At 43.3% G+C, this 14,906-nt stretch overlaps 2 protein-coding genes across 8 annotated transcripts in view; both read left to right on the top strand.

Moving 5' to 3' along the window:
- Nucleotides 1-14,906, top strand: part of LOC308423481 (protocadherin alpha-9) — a gene marked incomplete at both ends in the record, with an annotated part of 218,243 nt that overhangs the window by 40,080 nt on the left and 163,257 nt on the right. Inside the window, one exon of one of the 7 annotated variants that reach the window (XM_080920176.1) lies at nt 6,399-8,774. The exons of 5 other annotated variants lie outside the window; for them this stretch is intronic. In XM_080920176.1, coding sequence (XP_080776302.1) covers nt 6,399-8,774 — 2,376 coding nt within the window. Of the gene's footprint in view, nt 1-6,398; nt 8,775-12,004; nt 14,486-14,906 lie in introns of those variants that run through there. One more of the 7 variants, XM_080920169.1, reaches the window with a different exon arrangement.
- On the top strand, nt 1,156-3,576 carry LOC308423697 (protocadherin alpha-8-like; the record flags this gene model as incomplete). The annotated part of the gene is made up of 1 exon (XM_080920503.1): nt 1,156-3,576. The coding sequence occupies one exon, from the start codon at nt 1,156-1,158 to the stop codon at nt 3,574-3,576; it is 2,421 nt and encodes an 806-aa protein (XP_080776629.1).

A 14,906-nucleotide genomic window follows, 5' to 3' on the forward strand; every position in this document is an offset into this window, starting at 1 on the left:
AGAATGGCCAAAGTATAAAAATTATGATGTTCAAGTATTTAGATTTGGTGGTAAGTATTAAAATTTATTTTGGATTTTTGAGACAGGGTTTTTCTGTATGACCCTGACTGTCCTATGATTCACTACATAGAGCAGTCTGATCTTGAACTCACAGCAATCCTCCTGCCTCTGCCTCGCTGGTGCTAAAATGGAAAGCATGCATGCACTACCACCTCTATCTTTGTAGTTATAGGTTTAAACATTCTTCAAAAGATAACTTTTCTAAAGCATTAAAATAGAAAAGAGTCTCGTCAAGGAAAGAGCAAAAAGTATAAAGAGGATAAAGTCATACTTTTGGAATTATGCTCATATTTTGGAGTAGAAGAAAGATTCAAATCCAGCAAAGACCAGAAGTTGAAATGCTATTTGGATTTACATTGGCTGAGAAACCTCTAAAGGAAAATACTGTGAGACGCTCATTTAATACATCGCACATATACTGATTGTTGCAAAAAATATGGTTTCATTTCCAAGAATTTGTAAGCATTCAGTTTAAATTTTATGTTCACTGAAAACATCAAGAGGAAATTTAGTAAAAATTTACAAGAACACATATAAACTTAAAAATTAAAACTATATGTTAATATAGAATAATATATTTCAATGACCATATGTCAATGAACAAACTACTTCCACGGACAAGTGTCGAGGGAAGTTTATATTTGTGATATGCATTTCATTTAAGAGTAATATTAGCATATTACTGGTAGATCAGTATTTAAAATACTGGGAAGAGACATTTTTACTTAAGGAAAGATCTCTCACTGAAACGAGATCTCTGTAAAGGAGAGAGAAGATAAACGTACACACACTCATAACACTAAGAATCTACTATTAAGAATAAAAAATGAAAAGAAAATATTTATATTATGAGAGAACCCAGATTATTCCCTAGGTTGTTAAATCTTGGATTCATTACCCGTTGGAGCCACATGATGTCGCTGTCTATCAAGGTCTGCCTCGCTCAGCTCCCAAGACTTTCTCATAGCAGTATGTCTCTTAAAAGCTGAACAATGGCCGTTGCCGCTCAACTGGATTAAAGAATTCGCGATGCCCAACAGTTGATCTTTATTATCAAGACCAGATATTTTCAAAGGAACAAAAGGAGTACGTGACATGGTGTTTTCTCTGCGTGGAGGTCCGGATTCCCGGCGTCTGCTGCTCTCCCTTCTGTTGTTCTTAATCTGGGAAGCAGGAAGCGGCCAGCTCCACTACTCCGTCCCAGAGGAGGCCAAACACGGCACCTTCGTGGGCCGCATCGCGCAGGACCTGGGGCTGGAGCTGACGGAGCTGGTGCCCCGCCGGTTCAGGGTGGCGTCCAAGGACCGCGGGGATCTTCTGGAGGTAAATCTGCAGAATGGCATTTTGTTCGTGAATTCTCGGATCGACCGGGAGGAGCTGTGCGGGCGGAGCGCGGAGTGTAGCATCCACCTGGAGGTGATCGTGGACCGTCCGCTGCAGGTTTTCCACGTGGAGGTGGAGGTGAGGGACATTAATGACAATCCACCGGTATTCCCGGTAGAAGAACAAAAGCTGAACATTTCAGAATCCAGAATGCTAGACTCTAGATTTCTGCTAGAGGGCGCATTCGATGCAGACATTGGAGTCAATTCAGTTGTAACATATAAGCTTGACTCTAATGATTACTTCTCACTAATTGTGAGTTCAAAGAACGAACAAAGTAAACAGGTTGAGCTAGCTTTAAGAAAATCCTTGGACAGAGAGGATGCTCCCGAGCATAAGCTACTGCTGACAGCCACGGACGGAGGCAAGCCTGAGCTCACAGGCTCTGTTCAGCTGCTGGTCACTGTGCTGGATGTGAATGATAACGCCCCTACTTTCCAACAGCCCGAGTATGAAGTGAGAATCTTGGAAAACTCAGACAACGGAACAACAGTTATTAGACTGAATGCTTCTGACAGGGATGAAGGGACGAATTCAGCAATTTCCTACTCTTTTAATAGGCTGGTGTCGCCCAGGATTCTTGAGCAGTTTAGCATAGATGCAGATACAGGAGAAATCACAATTCAAGGGAATTTGGACTTTGAGCAAGTAGATATCTACAAAATCCGTGTTGACGCGACAGACAAAGGACACCCTCCGATGGCAGGCCATTGTACTGTTTTAGTGAAGGTATTGGATGAAAACGACAATGTGCCTCAGGTCACACTGACTTCCCTGTCCCTGCCTGTTCGAGAGGACGCAGCGCTGGGTACTGTCATTGCTCTAATTAGCGTTTCGGATCTGGACTCTGGAGCCAACGGGCAGGTGACCTGCTTCCTGACTCCTCATGTTCCCTTCAAGTTGGTGTCCACCTTCAAGAATTACTATTCACTTGTGCTCGACAGCGCCCTGGACAGAGAGACCACAGCTGACTATCAGGTGGTGGTGACAGCGCGGGATGGGGGTTCGCCTTCTTTGTGTACCACGGCCAGCGTGTCCGTGGATGTGGCTGACGTGAACGACAATGCGCCTTCGTTTGCGCAGCCCGAATACACGGTGTTCGTGAAGGAAAACAATCCACCGGGCGCGCACATCTTCACGGTGTCAGCGGTGGATGCGGACGCACAGGAGAACGCGCTGGTGTCCTACTCGCTGGTGGAGCGGAGGGTGGGCGAGCGCTTGCTGTCGAGCTATGTGTCAGTGCACGCGGAGAGCGGCAAGGTGTTTGCACTACAGCCTCTGGACCATGAGGAGCTGGAGCTTCTGCAGTTCCAGGTGAGCGCGCGGGATGCTGGTGTTCCTGCCCTGGGCAGCAATGTGACTCTGCAGGTGTTTGTACTGGATGAGAATGATAATGCTCCTTCCATTCTTTTGGCTGGTACTGAAGGCTTGAGTAGTGTCTCAACTGATCTGATACAAAGGTCTGTGAGCGTGGGTCAGGTGGTCGCAAAAGTGCGGGCGGTGGACTCAGATTCTGGCTACAACGCATGGTTGTCCTATGAACTGCAACCCTCAGTTGGTCCTCGCAGCCCATTTCGTGTTGGGCTGTACACGGGTGAGATCAGTACAACACGCGTTCTAGACGAGTCTGATGCGCCCAGACAGCGCCTGTTGGTATTGGTGAAAGACCATGGTGAGCCAGCTCTGACTTCCACAGCTACCATTCTTGTGTCTCTGGTTGAGAGCAGCCAGGCTCCAAAGACCTCTTCTCAGGCTTCTAGCCGCACTTCAGTTCCAGAGGCGTCGCTGGTGAATGTCAACGTGTATCTGATCATCGCCATCTGCGCGGTGTCCAGCCTGTTGGTGCTCACGCTGCTGCTGTACACAGCGCTGCGCTGCTGGAATACGCCCATCAATGAAGTCTGTGCTCCAGGAAAGCCCGTGCTGGTGTGCTCCAGCGCGGTGGGAAGCTGGTCATATTCACAGCAAAGGCGGCAAAGGGTGTGCTCTGGAGAGGGTCCACCTAAGACCGACCTCATGGCTTTTAGTCCCAGTCTTCCACCGCGTCCAGCGTCCGAGGTCATTGGGAAAGGGCAGGATTTAAATGTCGATCATGGCTTCCAAGTAAGTCCTTTTATATTTAGAAATATTTAATTTGTAGAAATTTTGTGACTCCTTTCATGGTATTTCACATTTGCACATGTAACCGTCAGAATTCAACATTGTTTTATCTACAGTTTTTACTTGGTTTGTTATTTTTGTGTTGTCGTGTATTTATCTATCTATCTATCTATCTATCTATCTATCTATTTATTTATTTAATATCCGAGATTCTACATTTTCAGGTTGACCTGAAAAATACTCTTGAGTTCAAGTGACATGTCACATACTGGCTATTCGTACACCACAATCTTTGTTATTCCAAGTTGTCACGAGCATTTTCATATTGTGTAGTGTATGGCTTTTAGCCTTTGTGTGATTTCAGTCTTCTAGAACATACCTTTGGTGACATCCATGGGAATGCATCTCTCCAAACACTTACATTTCATGATTATTCTCTGAGCTTTTGATATATATATATATATATATATATATATATATATATATATTTGATATTATTGGAAAGACATCTCTTACATTTATGTTACAACAATCAATTTCATGAGTTTAGTTTATCACCTTAGTTTATTATTTTAGTTCTATCAGTCTCAAGATGTTGTAACATTTATTATCTTTTAAACCTTTTAGTCATAAAATGCAGAATCATTTCCGTCTTTCTTTTTGGAGCAGAGTATATCATGTACTTCTGCTTAATATAAACCCCATAATACTCCTGTTTTAGCTCCCTGAGTCTGAGGTCTGTTGATTTTCACCATTTCACGTTTGTTTGTTTGTTTGTTTTACTGGTAGAGAAGCTTTACACTATTTTCAGTAATTTAATATTTTTTGAACATCCTTGGCTGGTCAATAGTTGCTCTTATTCTGATAAACATCTGATGAATTTAAATCAGTGATACAGCAAAATCCTGTTGATCTTTTGTGTATGAGTTGATTTATTTTACCGAAAAAATGTTTCATAGCATGTTCATGGGGCAAGTTCAAAATCTAGCACCTCTTCCCCAAAACAACATTAAGTTTCCATTTAGTATGGTTTAACAAAATAATAAAGACCAAGAATATTGTATGTATTAATTCTATTGTTGTTGATAGATGTGTAATTTATAAATCATTATAAAAGTACTCAAAATGATGAGGACATTTTAGTTCACACAAAAATATTTTTTGGGGGCAATAAATCTGAGATATTTTTATTGTCCTTTAACATTTAAATTCTAGAACACCTTTTCTCTCTCTGCTTCTTGTGTCTATTTTATTAATTGTTGAGCACATTTCTTAGGAGAGAATGGTTAAATTTAATAGAAGGGAATCAGAGGTTTCTGGAACTCTGGACTCTTACAGCATGTTAGCAATATAATGACACAACACAATCATTTATAAGTAGATTGTATCCTTGTTCCCAACTGAAATCAATCAGAAAACAAGAATTTTCTGTGGTTGGCTTTACATTTTCATAATTCCTGTCTATGCCTGTCATCTTATTTTTCTGTCAAAACGTTATACATAAAATGATTTATTTTATCTCTCAGGTTTAAGGACATTTGGCTTCCTTATGCTTATAACACTATTTGAGCAGTGTGCGGCCTCTTCTTCGTGGAAATAACTTTATATTTACTATTACGCTGACATTCACTTGGCTCTCAGGTGTGACTTGATCATATTCTTTTCCAAAGTGTAGGTGTTTTTACAAAATTTAAACAACATTTAAAATCCTTCATATCATCTAACACTGTATTTGGCACCTAATCATTTTAATCATTATCAGCAATGTCCATCGTTTTACTTTTAGACCTCCCCAAAGGACTAATAATAGATTTAATCAGTCAATCAATCAACCAATCAATCAATCATATTTGAAGGAGAGACCAGAACCCAAAAGAGTTGTTCTTAATTAGAACCTAGGCAGATAAGAATTGTAAGCATAAGTTTAAAATAGAACTGTCTCTAGACCCTAAATAAACAATACTGAAGATGAAAGGCACTACGGAGTGATACAATAAAAGCTGTACAAGAGATAAAGAAGAGATTGCTATTCACATAAGACAATAGTTGAAAACAATTATATTATGTGGGTATAGGAATAAAACATGATGGTGGGAACAAGCTATGTAAATATTACTAAAAAGGAATATATCATGTTTAATCCCCACAAAGCTTGTTTAACTGAATTCTTTGTACAGTTACAGCTCATGAAATTACTTAGGGAAAACTACTTCATCTGCATATATTTATGAATATCTTTCATCCAGCATAAAAACAGTTTATTTTGCTCAGCAAATGTCTGGGTGCCTACCCTTCCTAGTCATCATAACCCAGAGAGCAGTCTGTTACATCAGGATCAAACATTTAGGAATGTGGATGATCCTGAGTTACAGAACAAAAATGCTTTTATAATTTAATATTTGTGACTGTGTAACTGATTATTTTAAGTTGTCACTCAGTTTTCATCATTATTTTAAAATTTTGTGGCCAGTTTTCCCAGGGACAAGAGAACTGTAATTAAGGTATTTCGAAGTTTCGGAGATAGGTCCCCTAATAATGCCTCTACTAAGATAAAGTTTTTTTTTTTTTTTTTTTTTTTATTTCAACACTCATAAAATTCAAAGAATAAAATAAGGTTCAAAGGCTCAATGTCTTTTCGCCGAATAAGTACTTACTCTTTGGGCCGCCTGATGTCGCTCTTGGCCGCCTTATTCGTTCTGAATGGTATAGCCATCCTTTTTCCAGGAGAAAACACGCTCCATTCTTGTTTACTCTGATGAGCAACGGTGAACACGGGAGGGTGGAATTGAAAGAATCAGTTTGCATCTCTTCATTTGGAGGCAATTTGAGCGAACTGGAAATAGCAAGCTCCTGAAATGCTGTGTTTAGGCGATACAGTCCCAGAGGGCCAGCTTCTAGTGCTTTTTCTCCTCACAGTTTGGGAGGTGGGGAGCGGCCAGCTCCAATACTCAATTCCCGAGGAGGCCAAACACGGCACCTTCGTGGGCCGAATCGCACAGGATATTGAACTGCAGCTGCCGGAGCTGGTTCCTGGTCTAATTCAGTTGGATTCAAAGGGTTTGGGGGACCTTCTGGAGGTAAATCTGCAGAATGGCATTTTGTTTGTGAATTCTCGGATCGACCGGGAGGAGCTGTGCGGGCGGAGCGCGGAGTGTAGCATCCACCTGGAGGTGATCGTGGACCGTCCGCTGCAGGTTTTCCACGTGGAGGTGGAGGTGAGGGACATTAACGACAACCCTCCCATGTTTCCAGCATCACAAAAGACTCTGTTCATTCCGGAGTCCAGACTGCTTGACTCGCGGTTTCCACTAGAGGGCGCGTCAGATGCCGATATCGGTTCCAATGCTCTGCTGACTTACAGACTGAGCACCAATGAACATTTCTCTCTGGATGTACCGCCCAACCACGAGCAGGTGAAACCGCTTGGGCTCGTTTTGCGGAAACCTTTAGACAGAGAAGAAGCTGCAGAGATGCGCTTATTGCTCACGGCTACCGACGGAGGCAAACCGGAGCTGACCGGCACCGTTCAGTTACTCATCACAGTGCTGGATGTCAATGATAATGCTCCGGTTTTTGACAGATCTCTCTATACCGTGAAATTACCAGAAAACGTTCCGAATGGAACGTTGGTAATTAAAGTCAATGCCTCAGATTTGGACGAAGGCGTGAATGGGGACGTTATGTACTCGTTTTCTAGTGATGTTTCTCCAGATATAAAATCCAAGTTTCACATGGATGCTGTGAGTGGAGAAATTACAGTTATAGGAACTATTGATTTCGAAGAGAGTAAAGCTTACAAGATTCCATTAGAGGCACGTGATAAGGGCTTCCCACCAATGATTGGTCACTGCACCGTTCTTGTGGAAGTTGTCGATGCTAATGACAATGCTCCACAGCTCAATGTCAAAACGCTCTGGCTCCCAGTCAAAGAAGATGCACAGCTGGGCAAAATTATTGCCCTGATCAGTGTGATTGATTTAGACTCAGGTGTTAACGGGCAGGTGACCTGCTTCTTGACTGATTACGTCCCCTTCAAGCTGGTATCCACCTTCAAGAATCACTATTCCCTCGTGTTGGACAGTCCTTTGGATCGAGAGAACACAGCTGATTATAAAGTAGTGGTGACTGCCCAAGATGGAGGATCACCCTCGCTTCGGGCCATGACCAGCGTGTCTGTGGAGGTGGCTGATGTGAACGATAACGCTCCTGCGTTCGCTCAGCCCGAATACACGGTGTTCGTGAAGGAGAACAACCCGCCTGGCGCGCACATCTTTACGGTGTCGGCCGTGGACGCAGATGCTCAGGAGAACGCGCTGGTGTCCTACTCGCTGGTGGAGCGGAGGGTGGGCGAGCGCTTGCTGTCGAGCTATGTGTCTGTGCACGCAGAGAGCGGCAAGGTGTTCGCGCTGCAGCCTCTGGACCATGAGGAGCTGGAGCTGCTGCAGTTCCAGGTGAGCGCGTGGGATGCTGGTGTGCCTGCCCTGGGCAGCAATGTGACTCTGCAGGTGTTTGTGCTGGACGAGAACGACAATGTGCCGATGTTGCTTGGATCTGGGTCGGGTGGTTCAGATGAAGTGTTCAATCAGTTGTTGCCTAGGTCCGTGGATCCTGGTCACGTGGTGGCGAAGGTGCGCGCTGTAGATGCAGACTCTGGCTACAACGCTTGGCTGTCTTACCAGCTACTCTCATGGCCAGGCAGCATGAGCAGCCCATTCCGTGTAGGACTATATACTGGTGAGATCAGCATCACAAGATCCTTGGATGAAACAGATGGACCTAGACAACGTCTGTTGGTGCTGGTGAAGGACCACGGTGAGCCTCAGCTGACTGCCACAGCCACCGTGTTGGTGTCTCTAGTGGAAAGTGGTCAGGCCCCAAAGAGCCCGTCCCGGTCCTCTGTGGGAGTTAGTCTGCCAGAGCCATCTTTAGTAGATATCAACGTGTACCTGATCATCGCCATCTGTGCTGTGTCCAGCCTGTTGGTGCTCACGCTGCTGCTGTACACAGCGCTGCGCTGCTCGGAGCCACCCACTGGGGACGCTTGTGGGTCTGGGAAGTCGGTGCTGGTGTGCTCCAGCGCGATGGGAACCTGGTCTTACTCTCAGCAGAGAAGGCAGAGGGTGTGCTCTGGAGAGGGCCCAGCGAAGAACGACCTAATGGCCTTCAGCCCCGGTCTACCTCCATGTCCTGGATCTGCAGAACCGTCTGTTTCTCTGGACTCCTCTGAGAAGGTGAGTTGTTGTAAAATTGCGTTTATTCATATAGTTATTTCTGGAAGATTAAAAAAAAACTTCCTCGGTATATTTAAGTACTGTAGGAAAGCCTACAATTATTACTAATTTAAAAATTGTAGGTAAATTTGGACAAGACTTTTATTTCCATGCTCCAATCAGAACAAATCACTGCATATTATTGAAGCGTCAGTTAACTGCTGAAGTAATTTTATTTAAAAACTGTAATATATTAACCAAAAATGCTTATGATAGATGAGCTCTCATAACACTTGAAAGCTATTCCTTGTGAAAAACAAAACCCAAAACCAAACAACAGTCCCCCAACAACAATAAACTTCAAACCAACCAACCAAAACAAACAAACAACCATTCAACCAAACAAAAGTTCAATAACTGCAAAAGGAAACAAAAACAAAAAAGAAATAGAAAAACCTCTGCAATGGCTCAGTAGTCATTCAGTGAACATGAATATAAAATTTAATTTTCAACATCTTTTGCATGGAGACACAACCAGGGGATCATTAAAAACAAAAACCAAAGAAATAACAAACAAAACGTCTTTACTTAGAAGCCTAATTTTAGGCTAGGTAGGGTAGTTCACATTTCTAATCTAAGCGCGGAGGCGGAGGCAGAGGCAGGTGGATATTTGTAATTTTGAGGCCAGCCTGGTCTACATAGTGTCAGGACTATTGTCTCAAAAAGTAAAAAGCAAAATAAACTAAACAGCAACAAAAACAAACAAGTCCCCCAAATTCATAGACACAATTCTATTAAAAAGAGTATAAATATGATTCTCATTTCAATATGTGTAAAAGATATTTCTAAGTCTTTCACAATGTAAATTATAAGAAGTTGTCTATTGACAATGATTTCTATAATGTTTATAACTCTGGACTATTACTCTTGTGCTATTACAAAAAATACTCTCTTTCAGAAGTTATTATTTCTTTTTCTTTTATGGTTTATCAAGACAGGTTTTTTTTTTTGGGGGGGGGGTGTAATCTTGGCTGTAATGGAACTGGCTCTGTAAGCCAGGCTGGCCTTGAACTCACAGATATCTTCCTCCATTTGCCTCCCAAGTGTTGGAATTAAAGGTGTGGACCAGCATCCCTTGGGACTTTAGAACATGATTTTTAAAATTAATGTTCTTTTTAGATTAGTGATTAAATATTTGGGATGTAAAGGTTTAATTCTTTAAATTCACTTGTTATTCATAGTCTGAAAAGTACAAAACTAAACTTCCATACAATAGATGAGAATTTACTTTTATTTCATTATTCTACAACACAAGACTCCTCTATGTTCTTACGTGCTATACTTTACATTTGGAGACTATGATTTGTGACTTTCAAGTAGGTGTTTCTGTAAATTGTCCATTTAGTTCATGCTATCTTTTAATTTTCTCATTTTCATTTGACAAACTAAAATTCAGGAAGAAATGTAATAAAAGAAATTTCAGGCATTTCATTTCTGGATTTATAAGTCTAGTTTAGCTTGAGCAGGTTGCTGGAGAGGCATAAACTGTCAGTTATTAGGCAAAGTGACAAAGTGTGGTCTATCACCAGTTTGTCATTAATTCCAGTCTCACTCCTTGGATTACACTGCCTTCATGCTTCCTTATGTGCCCTAAAGATAAATTAATCGCATTTACTTATTATTTATTGTATTTCACAAATTCTGAAATTTATATAAGATGGCAGCCTATAAGCTGGGAGATGACACAGATTACTATAAATGGCTAAATTACCAACTACATCAATGTAGACATGAATAAGAAGGGATGCATGTTATAGTACCGAGGACAAAGTGTTGAAACTATGAGTTCTCAGAGACACAACTGTCTTGGGTGCAAGTGACACTGATAACTCCCCTCAGTCTATATACTACATAGTCAAATACTTAAACCTGTAGGGCATAATGTACATGCCTTTAACCCTGGCACTCCGGAGCCAGAGGCAGGAGGATCTCTGTAAGAAATAGGCTAGCCTGGTCTACAAAGAGAGTTGAAGATCAGTCAAGGGTACATAGACTCTCTCTCACCGCCCGACAGAGCCCCAACAAAGCAAAACAAAACAGAAAGCAAACAGTGCTCAGAATGTGGAGAACAACGGCAAACAAATATTAGAAAGCATAAGTCTGAATTCCAGGTAAGTGGGTTTGACAGGCATGCATTTGGTAACAGGAATTCAGAGACTACTCAACATTTAAAAAAGTATTAACAATGGATTTCCTGTAGCAAACTCTAAAAGCAGAATCCATGAATTTGATGATTTATATAAAACGAGGTTTTCTACTCAACGTATAATGTAATAAGATGAAATTTCTTTCCATATAACTGATTTCCACTTTCTTACATGTAAGCACTACCCCCTCAGCCCATGTACCAGCCATAGTTTAACCACTTGGAGAGTGATGATTTTCCTAAGGAAACCCCCACCCAACCCCCAGGAGCCAGGTTAGGTCATAAGTGTTGTAAAAACAAATGTGTCCAAACTTGGGTCTGAGAATAAGTCGCACGTGTGGAGTGCTCGGTTCTCCTATAGAGGCACCCTGGGTTTGAGACATTATCATGAGGGTGGGAATGGAGCACGGAGAGTTTGCATGGGTTAGAAGCCAAAGTTGTGTGGTTGCTAGAGACATACAGAAGAATGTGAGTGGAAAAATAGCCAGTGCTGACGTAGGGGATCTCCACATTCTACTGCTGACGTTGGAGTCACAGACATCTGACAAACAACTGCATCGGTGTCGTGAAACTACCATCTAAATGAAGTTTACTTAACATTAAAACAACGTCAAAAATAATTGAATTGAGCATTATAACTTGAAAAGGCTACTCCTGCTGCACAGTAAAATCACAGCCCTCTCATTATTACTCGACTCTTAGGGACATGTCAGAATTTACCTAATAATTATCACACGATCAAGAAAGGAATCACCTCTTGTGGTTTTACCTTTAAAGAAAAAGTCGCACTTCAAGTATTCACACATGTCAAAGAAATGTAATATGAGGCACTGAGTATACGTAGGGATAATAATCCACAGAAACAAATCAAAGAAAACGTGAATTAAAGAAAAAGTGCACTCATACAATTATACTTACACATTTAGCCACTGGATGTCGCTGCCGTCCACGAAATATGTAGCCTTTAAGAACAAAGATATACTTCGTTGTTTCTCAGGGGTTAGGAAGTAGCTACGTTCTGAGATCTCGGCGTTTCGGTTAAAAAATGAGATTAGGAAACCGACCAGAAGATATTACAACCTGTGTGCATCCCAGATGGCATATTCATGGATTTTTAAGACAAGAGAATGCTTCAGTGGTAATCTTCAGATGTCTGAGCCATGGAGCTTGGCGCCTGCTACTTTGGCTTCTGCTCCTTGCAACATGGGATCAAGGGAGCGGCCAGCTCCACTACTCCGTCCCAGAAGAGGCCAAACACGGCACCTTCGTGGGCCGCATCGCGCAGGACTTGGGGCTGGAGCTGGCGGAGTTGGTGTCCCGCCGGTTCAGGGTGGCGTCCAAGGACCGCGGGGACCTTCTGGAGGTAAATCTGCAGAATGGCATTTTGTTTGTGAATTCTCGGATCGACCGGGAGGAGCTGTGCGGGCGGAGCGCGGAGTGTAGCATCCACCTGGAGGTGATCGTGGACAGGCCGCTGCAGGTTTTCCACGTGGAGGTGGAGGTGAGGGACATTAACGACAACCCCCCGCTGTTCTCCGTAGCGGAACAAAAGATCCTGGTACCTGAAAATAGACTGCTTGATTCTCGATTTCCACTAGAAGGCGCCTCTGATGCAGATGTTGGAGAGAACTCGATGCTTACTTACAAACTCAGTTCAAATGAGTTTTTTGTCCTTGATATTGTAAACAAAAAAGGCAAAGGCAAATTCCCAGTGCTTGTTCTTCGAAAACTGTTAGATCGAGAAGAAAATCCTCAGCTAAAGTTGCTACTGACAGCAACCGATGGAGGCAAACCTGAGTTTACCGGATCGGTTTCTCTGTTGATCCAGGTATTGGATGTTAATGATAATGCTCCTGTATTTGACAGATCTGTTTATGAAGTTAAGGTGTATGAGAATCAAGAGAATCAAACCTTAGTAATATGGCTTAATGCTACTGACTCAGATGAAGGAATAAACAGAGATGTGGAGTATTCCTTTAGCTCGTTGACCTCGTCTATTATAAGAAAAAAGTTCTTAATAAACGAAAAGACTGGAGAGATAAAAATAAATGATGCTATCGACTTTGAGGAGAGCAATAATTATGAAATTCATGTAGACGCTACAGATAAAGGATTTCCACCTATGGTTGCTCACTGCACTGTACTCGTGGAAATCTTGGATGAAAATGATAACACACCGGAGATAGTCCTTACTTCTTTGTCTCTCCCAGTGAAAGAAGATGCTCCTTTGGGCTCTGTAATCGCCCTGATCAGCGTGTCAGACAAAGACTCTGGTGTCAATGGGCAGGTGACCTGCTCCTTGGCAAATCACGTCCCTTTCAAGCTGGTGTCCACCTTCAAGAATTACTATTCCCTCGTGCTGGACAGCGCTCTGGACCGAGAGACCATAGCTAACTATGATGTGGTTGTGACTGCCCGTGATGGGGGTTCACCCTCCTTGTGGGCCACGGCCAGCGTGTCTGTGGATGTGGCTGATGTGAACGACAATGCGCCTGCGTTCGCTCAGCCCGAATACACCGTGTTCGTGAAGGAAAACAACCCGCCTGGCGCGCACATCTTCACGGTGTCTGCTGTGGATGCGGACGCACAGGAGAACGCGCTGGTGTCCTACTCGCTGGTGGAGCGGAGGGTGGGCGAGCGCTTGCTGTCGAGCTATGTGTCAGTGCACGCGGAGAGCGGCAAGGTGTTTGCACTGCAGCCTCTGGACCATGAGGAGCTGGAGCTGCTGCAGTTCCAGGTGAGCGCGCGGGATGCTGGTGTGCCTTCCCTGGGCAGCAATGTGACTCTGCAGGTGTTTGTGTTGGATGAGAATGACAACGTGCCCACGCTGCTGGGGCATCAGTCAGGTGGACTTGCTGGCGAATTTAGCCAACTTGTATCGCGGTCAGTGGGTGCAGGACACGTGGTGTCAAAGGTGCGCGCGGTGGATGCAGACTCTGGTTACAATGCGTGGCTGTCTTATGAGCTGCACCCGGCTGTGGGCGCGCGCAGCCCTTTCCGTGTGGGTCTCTATACGGGTGAGATCAGCATGACAAGAGCCCTGGATGAATCTGATTTACCGCGCCAGCGCCTATTGGTGTTGGTGAAGGACCATGGTGAACCTAAGTTGATCGCCACTGCCACGGTTCTGGTATCCCTAGTGGAGAACGGCCAGGTGCCAAAAGCTTCTTCCCAGGGATTGCCCAACTCCTCACGAAGGGAGGCATCACTGGTGGATGTCAACGTGTACCTGATCATCGCCATCTGCGCGGTGTCCAGCCTGCTGGTGCTCACGCTGCTGCTGTACACAGCGTTGCGCTGCTCAGCTGCACCCATGAAGGGTGGGTGTGGACTTGGGAAGCCCACTCTGGTGTGCTCTAGCGCAGTGGGGACCTGGTCATACTCACAGCAGAGACAGCAGCGAGTATGCTCTGGAGAGGGTCCACCCAAGACCGACCTCATGGCTTTTAGCCCAAGTCTTACACCTTGCCCAGTGGCTGAAGTAGGAATGGAAAATCATTCTGCTGGAGGAGATGTGTCCGGGAAGGTGGGCTATTACATTTTACATTTTTATTTTGCTTGACGAAATACATTTTCTCTCTCATTTTATTCTATGACAAATGTGTGTCCCAGACACATTTTCTTTGCCTGAGTACCACCGTGCACAAAATTTTTAGTCATGCTTTGAAATATAGTGAATTCCAGAAATTGGTTTTATGATGTCCATCTATGCGTTACTGTTCAAAGCTCTGTCTAAAACTTGTAATTTACATATAACTATTACGAACCCACAAAGTTTCCCCAGTAGAACGTATGTTGAGGATGCAGTAAGTTTTATTTTAATATGCTGTCTTTATGTTACAAATACTTATAGCATTATTTATTTATATTTAATTTTCAAGTTAAATTTTGATTTGATCCAGTTGCATTAACAAAATGTTGCATTTCTTTCTTTTTCTTTTTCTTTT

The sequence above is a fragment of the Micromys minutus genome, assembly GCF_963924665.1.
Source record: "Micromys minutus genome assembly, chromosome: 8".
Taxonomy (NCBI): Eukaryota; Metazoa; Chordata; class Mammalia; order Rodentia; family Muridae; genus Micromys; species Micromys minutus.